The sequence below is a fragment of the Rhinolophus hipposideros genome, assembly GCF_964194185.1.
Source record: "Rhinolophus hipposideros genome assembly, chromosome: 11".
Taxonomy (NCBI): domain Eukaryota; kingdom Metazoa; phylum Chordata; class Mammalia; order Chiroptera; family Rhinolophidae; genus Rhinolophus; species Rhinolophus hipposideros.
In genome coordinates, this window is record NC_138057.1 from 40,444,344 (window position 1) to 40,459,275 (window position 14,932).

Here is a 14,932-nt window from a genome sequence, read left to right on the forward strand (position 1 = left end):
TTCCTGTTGAATTGATCCATTTATCTCTCTTTATCTCTAGTAATACTCTTTGCCTTAAAGTTTACTTTGTCTGGTATTAGTATAGTTATGCCGGTGTTCTTTCATTAGGTGTTTGCATGGTGTACTATCTTTTTCTAGCCTTTTGCTGTCTACTTTTCTATGTCCTAATACTTAAATACATCTCTTGTAAGGAGCTTGTAGTTGGCTTTTTTTAAAAAAAATCCAGTCTGACAATATTTGGAGTATTTTAGTTCATCTAACTTAATGTAGCTACTGATATATTTGGTTTAAATCTATCAGCTTACTATTGTTTTCTATTTTCCCAGCATTTTTTGATTTGTTCTCTGTTTTTTACTTCTTTTGACTTATCAACTATATTTTAATGAGGACATCTACTTACAAACTTCATAACTATATATTTTAAAACTATTGTTTTGGTGGTTATCATAAAGATTTCAATATTAACTTGACTTACCTTAAATTTGCACATTTACATAAAAAGTTCAAATTTTTCTTTAAGACAGATTCCTGGAAGAGGACACTTGAACACATGGCATAAATGTTTAAGGTCTTTGGGACATATGCTCAATCTCCTTTCTAGAAAGATTGTACTCCCATCTGTGACAGTTTTTGTTTTGTTGAGCCGGTGCCATTATTAGATAATTATTATTGCTTTAAAAATCTGTTTACTCGGTAAGTGGGGACACAAGTAAGTTAAGATTCTTTGATTACCTTTGAGGTTGACTTTTTATTGCACATTATCAAATAACCATTTGCTTCTGTGAATAGCTTGTTCACATCCTTGTGTATTTTTCAGTTGGAATATTGGTGTTTTTCTTATCAGTCTGTAAGAACTCATTTAAATTAGGAATCATTCTGTTAATTGTTGCAAACAATTTTTCCTTGATTAACTCTTACTTTGTAATAATCTCCCCGGCTGGGGTACGTAGACATGTAATAGTCTTATTTACTAACCTTTAGAGGAAGGGAAGAGAAGAAAAAAATATCCTGGCTGCAGCTCAAGACAAAAGAACAGACAGTGAGTCAAGGACTTTGCCTCTCTTAAGACTATGAAGTGTCTGTAAGAACCGACAGCACAACATTTTTCTTCCAAGGTTATCAGAGTTAAAAATAAAGAACATATTTTCTGGCTTCTCAAGAGAATTGTCTTGGTTGCTGGTTTGTATAAGATCTCAATGATCATCTTTTTAATTATAAAAGTTGGTAAGATCATTAAACATAGTACTGGGTAAGGAAGTGAGGTTAATCCAGCTGAAAAATATTCACTATCCTTTTTGAGCAATGAAAAGAAAAGAAAAGGAAAAAAAATCCCCAGCTGCCCAGTATCACTTTGGTTACTGGGAAGGAAAGCTCAGAAGGTGAGTGCTTCTAGTTTGCTCCAGGTAAAGCTGGGGGGGTCAGGAAGGAGAGTATAGTTAGCCATGTATTCCCCAAACAGGGATTACTAGAATACCAGTGAACCCACCTTGTCCTAGCTTCAGAAGGAAAATCTGTATTATTCCAGTGTTTTTAGTTTCAAACATAAAACTGGCAAAATGATTTCATTTTTTTAGATATCTGAACAAAAATCAGAAACCTTTACAAAGGCAGCCTTAAAGTATAGTAATATATTTAAACACACTTTGACACTGTCTTCATAGATAGCAAAGTTATTTGGGTTTGGAAAAAAAAAAAGAACATTAGTGCACAATGTTTTACAAGCTCATCTACTTACCATCATACTGCAAAAATCCATTTTTATCTGTCTCTATCTCAGACTCTGGCTGAAAAATTAATAAAGTACCCATCAAAACTGTGCAGTGCAAATATAATACAATTATAGAACGAAGAGGCAATAAACCTTTAATAAATGCTTTGAATGAGAATAATTAACTCAAAGAACAAGACCATTAAGTGGTGCCATCTACTGGACATGTAACACTACTGCATTGGGTCGACCTTCACTGCAAAAGCTTTATCAACAAAGGCTTTTTGTATGTAATTCAATTAACTTTACTATTAAAACATTTTTGTGTTAAATAAGTGATCTAAGAAGTTTTATAGATACCTTAAAGAAATCATCCTGAGATATGACACTGCAGTTTGGGAGGTGTTTCTGCAAATTCTTAGCCAGTGTTGTCTTCCCACCATTTGTCACACTGAACCAAAAAAAAAGAAAATAAAAATTGAAAATAAAGAAAGATGCATTAAAAAACATACAAAAATAATCTTAGAAAAGGGTATTTAAAACAATATGGAATATCTAGGAATAAATGATTTCTTTTATAGATAATGTTTTTTTGTTGTTGTTAGTAAAACCATAGGCATAAGTAGATCTAATGCAATAAATGACAAGAAATAAACTGGGAAGGATTGAGGAGAAAGGCAACTACTGGGCAAGTCAACTGTATAATACCAAGATTTAATACCACTATTGATTAGAAACAAAGAAATGTTTTGTCTATGGCGCAATATTTACAGGGTTCATATGCAACACAGAATATAAGTAGCACATTTTAATGCAAGTATATAAAACTGCATATGCTCACTGTGGTTTTGTTTCAATGCACAGTGGAGAAAAATGGAGGAGTGGCTTATTACAAGCCTACCTATCATGAATTTATATCTCCTCTGTGATGTTTCTTTTCCCCTAATCTCTTTCCACTTTGGGGCTAGATGGGAAGTCCATTTTAGCTTATCACACCAGTCAGGTGAGGTGGTTCCATTTTCTATATGTCCAAAGCTGGGCAAAACAGGAAAGAATTGATAGATTTTCTCCTATGTCACAGTGGGGGAGCAGCCATATGGAGAATAAAACTATCCTGAACCAAAGTACTATGTTTCCCCGAAAATAAGACTGGGTCTTGTATAAAAGTTTGCTCCAAAAGACGCATTAGGGCTTATGTTCAGGGGATGTCATCCTGAAAAATCATGTTAGGGCTTATTTTCTGGTTAGGTCTTATTTTCGGGGAAACATAGTAGCATTTGATCAGGCCTTGGTTCTGGTATCAGTTCCAGAAAATAAATGATGAAGTAGACAAACAGCTTACTGACTCCTGTTTTCCTGTTTATAAGGAAACTCTCCCATCTGCTGTTGGTATTTATGTAGCCAGAACTCCACTGTTTTACATTTGACAATGGCCTGATCACTTCTTCAGGACTCAGGTGATCCTCACTGCATCTCCTCCTCCACCACCATGTCCACTTGGAAACACAGTCTGGACATCCTGAGTGTCTTGATCAGCTATTTGTAGCAAAATTACTCACCCACCAATTCCAATGACAAACGTGTTCATAATTAGCCTCAAAAATCACGTCTTCCTAAAATGAAAAAGAAAAATCAAATGCTTGTCATTCAGATGTTGAAAGAGGTAAGAGTCCTAAATTAGAAGGGCCAGCTGAGCAGGAGGATGGCTGTGATTTCTGGGTTACCCCAGCCCTGGATTATCCGTATTCCATGGAAGAGCTTCATATTGTGCAGGCATACCTTGGAAATATTGTGGGATCGGTTCCAGGCCACTCCGCAATAAAGGGAGTCATAATCTTTTTGCTGGTGGAGGGTCCTGCGTACAGTTTGTAAAAAATGCAGTCTCTGTGAAGCACAATAAAACGAGGTATGCCTGTACTGGCTTCTCTCTGCCACACTCTCCTGCTAAGTGCCAACAGAGGGTGCGTGCTCAGGGCCTATAAGCCCAAATCAAGTGAACTGAAAGTGTGTGTACCTTGGCAAAGCATATACCCTTGAAGGTCTGTTTTCAAGGTCGTGGCAGAGTTGCTAGGTCGCGCAGCACACTACAGTTTCATACTGCACTCAGCCAGGTGATCTGTCACCTGCATAATTCAATCACTTGGAGATGACCCATTACCCCTACGGAGGGAAACTGCAGAGCTCTTCTCTCCCTTCTGAAATGGGGAGGAAGTAACTGCTGGTCACAGGCAAAAGGAAGTTAGCACCCCTTTAAGGGTACTATTTCCTCATCCCAAATCCTAGGTCTAGGGCCAGGGTAAATAAACTTTTTCAGAAATGAAACAGGTAGTAAATATGGGAGGCTTTGTGTGCCAAAAGGCAAAATCAAGGTTATTAAGCAGATATTTATATAACAAGAGAAAAACAAATTTTTCACAAACAAATCAAAACAAATTTTTTTGATAAAAGTCAAAACATAAGAATAATTTAGTCTTTTTTTTTTGGCAATGCATATCTACTAATGAGAAGAATGGAATTCCTTTTTTATTGGGATAACATTTCTCTAAGTGGATTTCAAAGTTAGTGTTCCCTATCAGGAAAGTGATTGCGTGGAGTTCAGGTTTCAGCCACAAGCTATTGTCTGTTGACCCCTGGTGTAAGGGATAGCGGGCAGTTTCACACATGGACCTCTAAGGTTCAACAAAGCAGTTCCTGTGGATATTCCAACAGACCATTTTCACCTCTTTAAATGAAAAGGAGAAGCTCAGCTGGAGGGAAACTTAGAACAGTGGTTCCTGAGAGTTGCCTCTGATTAAGCTGCTCTAGTTGGGTGACCAGGGACCTAAGTTGTATGCCTGCGTGGGGGGAGTGGCTCCTTGAGCTGGAGGCTCCCAGCAGCCCTCCCAGTTCCTATCCCTGACCTCTGTCCAGGCTCCTCCTGTGGAAAGTGGGGATGGGGGAGAAGCACCTGCGGAGAGAGAGCTGTTGTTCCTGGGCTTCTTTTTATCCAGAATATTCCAAATTAAGTGCAACTGCTTAAGGTTCAGTTCCACTTTCATTAACAAGCCTATATGAGACAAGAATTCAATAATCACTGTGATAAAAATAAAGTAACAGAACAAGTTAGACATCTGAGTTTCATCTGGAGTTGCATTTTTGAAAATCTGTATCTACACCCAAATTGCCAAAGTTTATCACAGGAACAATTGCATACAATGAATATTGTAAAATAAATTTTTAAGTTGTGATTTTTCTACTTTTGAATTTTATTTTACCCTATTCTTATTTTTACTAACTCAACGCAAAGCTGTCAACTATCCTCTTTTGGGACGAGAAAGACTGCCATTTATCCTGAGATGGTATCTTTCTTATTTTTAGGGTGATAAATGTCCTTTCTCCTGTGAAGTCATGTTGGCAGTACATAGTAGTAGGTTGATGTCCTCACTTGGCAAAACAAACAAACAAACAGAAAACATAAAACTGTGTCGTTCCTTGCCCTCACCTTGATTATTTTTGGATAGTTTGTCAGAGTATTAAACTCTCAAACCCAGGGAAGTATAGCCTTAGAGGTCACGTAGTCCATCCCTTAATTTTGCAGAAGTTGAAACTTGCCCAGAAATTGGCGTGACTTACCTAAGGTCACATAGCTAGTGAGTTTTGGAAAAGCCAGGAATGAAACTAGACCAAGCAAATTAACCTCCTCTTCCCAAGCCACTCAAAAGCACTTCATTACCAAAAGCAAAGAAAGGATGTTGCACATGCGCTGGCTTGTGAGGTTCTCATGTGTAACTGATATCCTTTTAGTGATGTATTATTGATGGGTGTTTATTTGCTGTGCACACTGAATGGCAAGGACTACTGTTCCCCTGTGTTTCTCGTCACATCTGTGCAAACACGTGAGGATATTGTATCAATTACATAGCATGTAAATAACGAGTGTGGTCGTGGCACTGGAAATACGCTTGAATGGATTATTTGGGTGGAGAACCTAGCAACTCTGAAACCAGGAGTCATGGAGAGTCAAGAACATACTTACACAATCCCTTGGGCTCAGGAAGGAACTCCCACAGTCAAATACAAGTTTTTTTTCTTTTTCTATTTTTTTTTTTTAACCAAAACAGGCACCCTCAGTTCTATATTAGTTAGCAGTCTCAGCCTGTCCAAGACAGTGTTTGACTAAATGTGGGGCGCAGTCCGTTAGCAATGAACAGGTGACAATGTAGTGGGAGGAGTGGGGAACTGGAAGGAGCAGAAGAAAGAACTGTGGCTGGGGTAGGAGTGAGTGTAGTAATCCCAGAGGCCATTTATTTAAAAAACAGTGTTGGATGCATGGGTCAGCGTCAGGTGAACACTCAGTTCAGGCCTGGCATTGTCCACCTTCACACGTTCTGTTATTTCACTGCTTGCTGCCCTCTTTAAGAACAATTTAAAAATTACATTTAAAAAACTTGTAATCAAGAGTTGCCAGGCTCCAAATACGAGCAGCAGCACACTCCATGAAGCAAACTCAAGTTTGAACAACCACATACTTGAATCACTGAATGTCTCCAGAGAGACAATCATTCAGACATTCCAGCCTCATCAATCCACAGCATCCAGTTACTAGGAATATATACCATTCCCAATGTCGTGGGATATTTATGTACTTTCTTCTCCCAATTAGTGCAAATCTTTCCTAAACAGCACAAAACATTTCATAGAGGGGGAACAGACTAAGATATCCAAGAGCAAACCCCAAATGAGTAATTTTAATGATTTTAAATACTTTTTCCCCCCTAAGTAAAATATGTAGTCTTTTTTTTTTTTTTTTACAGCTGGTATGTGTTTATTACATTTCTTTTATTTCACCACTAAACTTGGCATAGTTTGGATTCTAAATTGCAAAATGGTCAAGGTGGCATGTGCAGAATCAGCAGATTATAAGGAAACAGCAAGTCCCTAATACAAATGTTCTCAAAGACAGATGACAACATGCTAATGAAATGTTCTGCTTTTCACCGCATTGAAAGAGCAGTTTGATATTTTTCAGAGTGAAATGTTTTCAGGACTTCTCACTCATTTTATTCAGTGGATATTTTGATTATCTTCTTCCACGTGACAGGGAAGTCTTTTCCTGCTATTGTTTAACCTTTGCTCATTTTGGGCAACGAAACTCTCCCAAAGTCAAAGTTTCTGAATATGCAATCCATGTCCCTTTCCCTTGGAATCACTCGATCTTTCACTAACCCCTAGTAGAAACTTCTGAAGCTTCATTTTATGTAGACTCTCATGTATAAAGTTTTTTCATTTCAATGTTTCTTCCCCCAAACATACAACTGGTTTATAATATTGACTGTGCTCTTTCGAACTTACGAACTTTGCATTTCTAGTATACTCCAGCCCTTGCCTCCCATTGGAGATTCAACGTGCTAGGTCAGGGGGCAGCAAACTTCTGTCAAGTGCCAGGTAGAAAACGTTTTCCATTTTGCCAGCGGCTGTTTGACTCTGCTGTTGGGAAGTGAAAGCGGCCACAGACAATACATAAGCAAATGAGTGTGGCTGTGTTTGCGGACACTGAACTTTGAATTTTAGGTAATTTTTCACATGCCACAAGATATTCTTTTATTTTCAGCCATATAAAAATGTACAAGTCATTCTTGGTTAGCAGGCCGTCCAACAGGAGGCAGGGAGGCCATCGTCAACCCCAATACTAGAGGAATAAAAGACCTTTCCCGTGGGGATCAAGGCCTGGCCCGTCCCTGGTGACTTCTCCCCACAACCTGTACAATCGTTTGGAGGCAGACTCCCATTTTAAGGATTATCGCGGACGGTAAAGCACTAAGCAGTCACGCGTACACGCGCTCCTTGGCAGGCCCGTAACAGCCCATGTAGGGTTGTCAGAGTCCAAACCGACTTGCAAGATGCAACCAGGTTCGGCATCCAGCGCCCCCACCACTCGGGACACACCTCCAGGCCCCAGCGAGGCTGCGCGGCGGGCCCAGCAGGTACTCACCGCGTCCTCCCCAGCAAAGAAGCAGAGGCGCCGGCCACGCGCGCGCCGGCCACCAACCCGCCGCAACCCCGCAGCTCGCTATCCTAGAGGCCCCCAGTCCCTTCCCTCGCGTCCCTCCCAGGTCAGAGGCCGTCTACGTAGAGGTCGCGAAATCGGTTCCTCCGGGCCGGACGCGACGACCAGCTCCAGCCCCAGTTGGGCGGGCGGGGCTTCGGCGAGCGTGGCCCCGCGCGCGCCACGGCAGGGTCGGGCCCTGTTTGGTCGGGGGCGCGCGCGGCCGGCCGGCCCCGGCGCGAGCCCGCGGCGCCCAGGTTCGGCTGCCGCGGGTTCCGCCACCGCGCGCGCCGGCGTGCGCGCCGCCCGCGCTCCCGCCGCGCCGCAGCTGCCAGCCAGGGAACCAATTAGCGCCGGGCAAAGCGGCGGCTACTTCCTCGTGGGCCCGGTCGCGCGCTCGAGAACGACTCGGGCGGCTGCGGGGTGGGGCGGGGACTGCGCCGAGCCTCTCTGCCGGCGTCCACTGGTGCGACGGCCCAGGGTGGGCGCAGGTCCTTGAAGGCGCACCACGGCAAGCTAAACAAAAAGAAACTTGGGGTGCCGGTTGGCGGGGCGTTGGGTTGACTTTTCGTGCGTGGTCTTTAGGATCAGCTGCTCCAGGAAGCGAGATGTCGAAGCCGCCACCCAAACCGGTCAAACCAGGTAAGGGAGGGGCTCGCCGGGTCCCCTGACCGCCTCGCTGCCCTGCGCTTCCCATGCCGCTTGGCAGTGCAGACCAGGCACGTACCCAGCCCCGGAGCCTCGCTGTCGGGATCCGACCCTCCCGCAGGGGAGTCGTTAGCTTTGCTGCGTTCACGAAAGGGAAGGGATCGTTTTGGATAGCAAGAGGATTTCGAGGATTTTTTTTTTTTTTTAAAGTTTATTTTTAAAGAGGAGTCGCCTTCCGTTTTGCAACGCTGACATTCGCTGCAACTTACAAGCCGGTGTCATGGCTACGTCCCATTGAAGCTTTCCTGGAAGACAGGGCCATTGATCTCCCTTTAAGAAAGAAATTAAATAAATGTCTTGAAATGGTCTTTTAGCCACTTCCTCTTTTTTTTTTTTTTTTTTTTTTTTTTGTCTTCCCCCAAGTGCGTATCTGTCAAGTCAGAGTTCTTGACCGGCCAGAGCAAACGGGAAGTGCGCTGCTTGCAGGGTGGGGTGGGCGAGCGAGTCTCCTTGGGGACTTTTGAGAGGAACAGCGTTTGAAATTGACCTCAGGATCTTGGGAAACGCGTCTACAAAACTCTGTACTAGACGTAGTGGCGAGAAGCATCTGGGCTACGGCCGAGTAATCTCGGCGATTTCAATGCGAAGTGTCACTTTATTACGCAGCCCCGCGCCTCCACCCTTGTAGTGGATTTCGCCTGCTGAACTGGAGACGATGCGATTCCTAAGTTCCTCAAGGCCGTTGTCTTGGCCGATAGTCTGGGTTCATTTTTGACTCTATTCTTAGAATATTTTCTGTGATAGGGAGACACGAAAACTTAAAGGGGACTGACGTATTTCAATGAAATACTGTAACCAACTCTTGCGTTCTTTTAGTAGGTAATTAGGGGAAACGTAGGGAATGGAAAATAAATAGCCCTGACATACTCTCAGGTTTTTTCTTCCAATCTCATGTAACTTTACTACAGCAAGGCTGAAATTTGTCCATTTACATCAAATTTCGAAGTAACCTTGGTTGCAAGGCATAGGGTTTCAGTGGGTTTCTTTCTTGATTTTTCTAAACTTTAGTCAAATACTACAACGTTCATGATTCTTCAGTTTTCTTTTTTTGCCCTCATACATTCTCAGTTTCAGGTCAATTTTTTTTTTTTTTGAAAATTATGCACATACCCACATATATGGAACAGTGATTCACTGAGGACTTGAATTTTGGTGGGCGGGGTGGAGGAAATTGCTGGGATTTTGGCTCTGCTGTGAGCAGAGATGGGGCGTGGTTAGAGTTGGGCTCGTGCTTCTTTACATGTGGAATCTGATGAGGAATTTGCGTTTTAAGTAAATATGTAGGAGGCGGTCCCTTTCAAAACTCAGATGTACGTCAGAACCTCAAACATCCAGCAAAGCAGAGTTTGTTCTTTGATAGCCAGAGTAAGCATGTCATGAGCTTTTTCATCTCTCTAGACATTAAGTGGTGTCTGTGCTGCGGCTGGAGGGGCTTTGACAGTGATGTGTATGTGTGTGTGCACGAGTGTGTACATGAATACTCGTCTATATGAGTACTCATGCACACACAGGTGTGGTTAAAGATCATGATGTTACCAGTTGGGTATAAACTCCCAGGAACCATTTTTGTTGTCTGACACTACTGCTTTCTCCGTCTTTTCAGCAAATCAGAAAGCAAATGGTTGAAAATGAGTGCTGTTTAGAGAGAGCTGTGAGTCCACCTCATTTGTACATGACATCCAAACTCAAATAAGGTCACCATAGAAATCGGTTTGTCAATTTACTAATTTACAGTGAGAAATACTACTTTCAGTCAGACTTGAAACTTCGTATGGCCTGGTTTAACTGAAAACAGAACTGTCCTATTATAGTTCTGGCCCACATTTACTGTGTACCAGGTCCTGGTCTAATCATTTTAAATTTGTTAACTCATTTACTTCTTACGACAACCCTGTGAGGTGCGTACCATTATTGTTCCCATTATACAGGTCGGGAAATGAAGGCAAGGCACAGAAAGATTGAATAACTTGCCCAAGGTCAGCAGCTGGATGGAGAGGAACGGGCAGGATTACTAGAGCCCAGGTAGTCTGGTTCCGGAATTTGGATTCTTAACTACAAAGCCTTACCCCACAGTGTACCATTCACATGGTCTTGTGTATTTTAGAGGTGGTGGGCAGTAAGTAGAAAGGAAAGTGCCTCTGGCCGTCAGTCAGACTTTATGGTCACAAAAGCACATACAAGTCACTGCCTGGTTGGTAGCAGCAAGGAAAGTGGTACTGAGCTTTACTCTCTTGTCCTGCAGGCAAGCTACATGGGTGAAAATGTCTGAAGCAAGCTTGGAATTGGGGGGAGGGAGATTTATTTAATTTTTGGTTTCTTCGTTTATTTATACCCTGCCTCATCCCAAATGAGAATAAAAACAGATAAAGAAAGCAGGGTTGTGTAGAGGGAGAGAAGAATAGTAAGAGGAAACCAGAGGAAAAGTTAGCTTTCAGATACATATGTGATAAGGTCCTACAGAATTCTTAAAGGAGGGCTGTAGTTTTGGCTCTCGGCTTTAAGCAGAGAGATAAAAGCTCAATTACACAATTCCCAGTGTTCATAAAATTACAATGTATTACTTCCTGGGAGAAGACTTGTTTTAATGGCACTGAGACCTAAGATGAGATTCTCCCATGGTTCTCTTTAAAGTGTTGGAGTGGACTGGTCATCTCTACAAGGAACACAAGTGGGACATCATAGGGGTCGTCCCTATAGCTTCCAGCAAAGTCAGATCTGGGCAGAACAGCGTGACTCAATTCATAGGCAGCGCTAAAAGGAGGGGAGCTAGGCAGGAAGGTTTTAATAGCAAGAGACAGTAAGCTATAATGTGGGCTAATGTAGCTATCGGGATGATTGGCATGCACCCCACAAGGGGACCTTTTTGGAAAGGAAGCGGCTACCTAGGTAAGCCCTGGTCAGATGCTTGAGGGAAAGCTCTGCCAACCTAATTTCCTTTGCATTTTCTTAATTTCCTTCCTGAGGTTATACTAGGGGTCACCTTGTTTGGGATTCTGGTCACAATCAAAATTTGCTTGCTGAACACTTCTTAATACATGCCCCTTGTAGTTTAGGCCCTGTGTTAGATACTGGGGTTCCAAGCAACACTGAAGTAAGGTCTCATCCATGAGTGTCTTCAGTCTAATGGGGTGGGATTTATGTATCTACAGATAATATTTTAGATTGTCCTGTTTCTACAATTGGATGGCTGATCTTACCCATTGAAAAAAATCTTGTATTATAATTAAAGATAAAAATAATATTTTTATTGTAGAAAACTTAGGAAGTACAGTATAGAAAAATAATAAATATATAAAAAATATATAAAAACCATTCCTACTTATCATCTAGTGATAACCACTGTTTCCTCAGGATGTTTTTTTTCTTCTTCAAATCCATTTTATTCAAAAAAATCTATTGAATTTCATTGAATTATCCTCAGAGTGGTGTCTCAGTTTCCATTTTAAGTTTCTTGCTGTAGGTTGGCATATGTTTCCTATAGTCTATGTGGTATTGCCTGCTCTCAGCTTGAAAAATCAGTTCTATCATATTTTAACCTTTCCTTGGTTACTGATTTTTTTTTTCTTCTGTAGGGTCATTTCTGGCCATTCAAGGTTGGTCATTGAAATTCTGCCCTCTAATTGTTAGATATATCACCATGGTACTCTGTCGGTTGTGTCACAATTTTGTGGTCTTTAGCTCATTCTTTGTGGGACCCTCCTTACCTTCTGCTGAGCGAGTCCAGCCTCTCAGCTCTACACACATGGCCCTTCTGTTCCTTTCAGCCACCCTCCAAAGCCTTGCGGTTCAATTAGGGTGAACCCCCCTGGTCTGTTGGAGTGTAGAAAACAAATTATGTTCTCACAAATACTTTTTTAAAAAGTGGCTTTATTCTGAGACTTGATATAAGATTCACCAAATGATACTGAATGAGATTTGGATTAGAATTATTGCATCCTAAGCAGATTTGATAACCCTCCACTGTAGTTGGAAGCCTGATGTCTGACCTGGACCAATTCTTTTAAACGGCTTATTGATTTTGGTGATGAAACAACATAAATATTTCTTGTGAAATATAAATTCTTGTGAAAATAAATTCATGGGACTTTGAAGCAGCAAATGTCAGTGTTTTGGGTTCTTTTGTATACACAGTAAAAACATCATAAACTTCAAAGATGTCACACATACACTGCTTATATAACACCTTTGAGAAGAAAAAGGTCTTCATCTGAGACGATTTGAATTTTTGTGTAATTTTTCCCTCTGACTAAATGAATTGGTCAGAGGGTCTCTATTTATAAAGTTTGAAAAACATATTGAAAATTACAGAATGATGATGATAGTGCCAGTTGGCATTTATTTGACCCTAAATAAGTGTCAGGCACCGAGCCAAGAACTTTAAATGCTGTATCTCATTTGATTACTCTAACAGCCTTAAAGGTGGATCCTAATATCCCCATTTTTATGGATGAAGTAGGACTTGATAAGGTTAAGAAAACTACTTGAGGTCTCAAAGGTAGAAAGTGGTTGGTATGACCCGGGAATGGAACACGAGCCTTAACTAGAGTCAGTGTGTTTTGCGCAGAGAAACCTGTGAGGATTCTATTAGGTTGGATGAGCTTTATTTGGGCAGTCACCTTCATTAACTTAAGCAGTTGTAGTTTTTGCATGTACTTTGCATAACTCTTCTCTTCCATTAAATCTGTCTTGACTATTAGACACTTACTGAGAGTAGCATAATCTTTTATTTCTTTGTAACTGCATAGTAACTAAACTTTTTGTGTATGACAGATACATAAAAAGTCTTGATACATAGTAAAGTCTTTGTCTGGAAGAAGGTGGGGAGGACTGATTGGGCACATCTTGTAGCTTCATTATGAAGTAGCAAAGGCTGGACGCAGTGTCCATCAGCGTTCCTTTTGGAAATAATGAGGTCCTTCCCGTTTGCGTTTTCAACTTTGCCACTGCTTGACTTCATTCTGACTCATGACTAGCTTTTCTGACACGTCTCTGTAAGGGAGGAAGAGACTTTTTATCTACCCTTTTAGGTTCTGTCTGGGTCCTGTGAATTAAACTAACCAAAAACCAAACCGAAACAAAGCAAACAACAGACCCAGATTGACAGGAGAAAAAGTCTTACAAATTTAATTGATGTTTTTAATTTTATGTGTACAAGGGATATACAGAAAAGAAGTGAAAACCCAAAGAAGTGGTTAGACTTGAAAGCTTATATATCATTTTAACAAAGGGTGATACATTGTGCAGAAGGGACCAGACAAAGGAAATGAATGGGCTTCTACGGGGAGTGAATTGTGGGAAGGTAAATGTATAGTGAAACTAATAGAAGATAAGAGTTATTTTAGTAAGGTTTGTTTATATAGACTTATCTAGGTATCATTTTCATCTCCAGTAGTAAGAGTTGTTGTCCTCTTTCTTATATAGGGAGGTGGGTATGTTAGGAGGTATACCTTCACAAGGGGAGTTTATGCCGTGCTTTTAGGCAGACAGGGAGAGGGCAAAGAGTTCTTCCTGTGTCTGCTTTTTCTCAGTTGCCTTCAGCTCAAAATTCTTATGCCAAAGTAGCATATTTTGGGGTAGCAGATTTTGATCCCCTTTACCTCATACCTCATGTCTGATGAAAACCATTGCCAAAGTTGTCCCCCTTTGGTTGATGCCCAGGGGAAAACAAAATATATCAGAGAGAGACAGAGAATCAGAGACAGAGAGACCTCCTTTCAGTGGCCTGATGTTAGTTAAGTCAAAATTCTCTATCAATTTGTCAACCATACCGCAAAGCTAGAAAAAACAAAAATTCTCTATCAAACAAATTAAAGGAGTTTGGGGAAAAAATTTCTGATATCAGTATTGAGAGAGTTTCCTGGTTCTTTTGAACAACCACATGGTACTCTACTGTGTTTATTTAACCAAACCCATATTAATAAGTATTTAGATTGTTTCCACTCTTTTGTTACAACAAATAGTGTTATAATAGCCTTGTTGCTTACCTGTGTGAGTAAATCCACAAGGGAAAATCCTGGTGGGATTGTTGTATTGTTGGAGGGTATGTGCCTTGTCATTTTCATAGACATTCCCAAAATACTCTCCAAAGAGGTTCTACCAGTTTGCCTTCCTACCAAAAGTGTGTGAACTTGCTTTAAACAGAAAAATTACAAAGCACGTGATAGGAGATATTCTCAAAGTGAGATCAGAGAGCTGGGAAGTGCAAGGGAGGAGCTTGAGAAAGCTGAGAAGGTGTCATGGAAGAGGGAAAATTTAAGCAGAATCTTGAATGCTGAGTAAGAATTTGATAGTCACCAAAGCGGGAAAAGTCATTTGACTCGAGCAGAAATAGCTTGATATATCCTTCTATCCATGTTCACCCGACTGTATAGGGCTGAACTTCTCTAAGAGAAGCTAGGAGACCGGTGTGGATGCATGGAACTATGGGCCAGAGAAATTTGTTCCAAATGAAAGCGAGCACCATTTTAGTGTAGCAGTCGGTGGAACACGGT

At 41.2% G+C, this 14,932-nt stretch overlaps 2 protein-coding genes across 41 annotated transcripts in view; one reads left to right on the plus strand and one right to left on the minus strand.

Moving 5' to 3' along the window:
- Positions 1 to 8,034, minus strand: part of NMRK1 (nicotinamide riboside kinase 1) — a 32,509-nt gene extending 24,475 nt beyond the window's left edge. For 10 of the 39 annotated variants that reach the window (XR_013994442.1, XR_013994443.1, XR_013994447.1 and 7 more), the window contains exons 1-4: positions 7,680 to 8,034; positions 3,268 to 3,321; positions 2,069 to 2,159; positions 1,736 to 1,784 (exon numbers count right to left, since the gene is read on the minus strand). Coding sequence is in view for 28 of the 39 variants with exons in the window: in XM_081066533.1 (XP_080922659.1) it covers positions 1,736 to 1,784; positions 2,069 to 2,159; positions 3,268 to 3,296 (169 nt within the window). In the remaining 11 variants the exon portion in view is untranslated. Of the gene's footprint in view, positions 1 to 975; positions 1,019 to 1,735; positions 1,785 to 2,068; positions 2,160 to 3,050; positions 3,322 to 3,487; positions 4,755 to 7,039; positions 7,175 to 7,679 lie in introns of those variants that run through there. The other 29 variants (XR_013994441.1, XR_013994450.1, XM_081066516.1 and 26 more) reach the window with 18 other exon arrangements.
- OSTF1 (osteoclast stimulating factor 1) overlaps positions 7,941 to 14,932 on the plus strand; it is a 47,603-nt gene continuing 40,611 nt past the window's right edge. Inside the window, exon 1 of one of the 2 annotated variants that reach the window (XM_081066504.1) lies at positions 7,941 to 8,375. In XM_081066504.1, coding sequence (XP_080922630.1) covers positions 8,342 to 8,375 — 34 coding nt within the window. In that variant the 5' untranslated portion in view covers positions 7,941 to 8,341. The remainder of the gene's footprint in view (positions 8,376 to 14,932) is intronic. The other variant, XM_081066505.1, reaches the window with a different exon arrangement.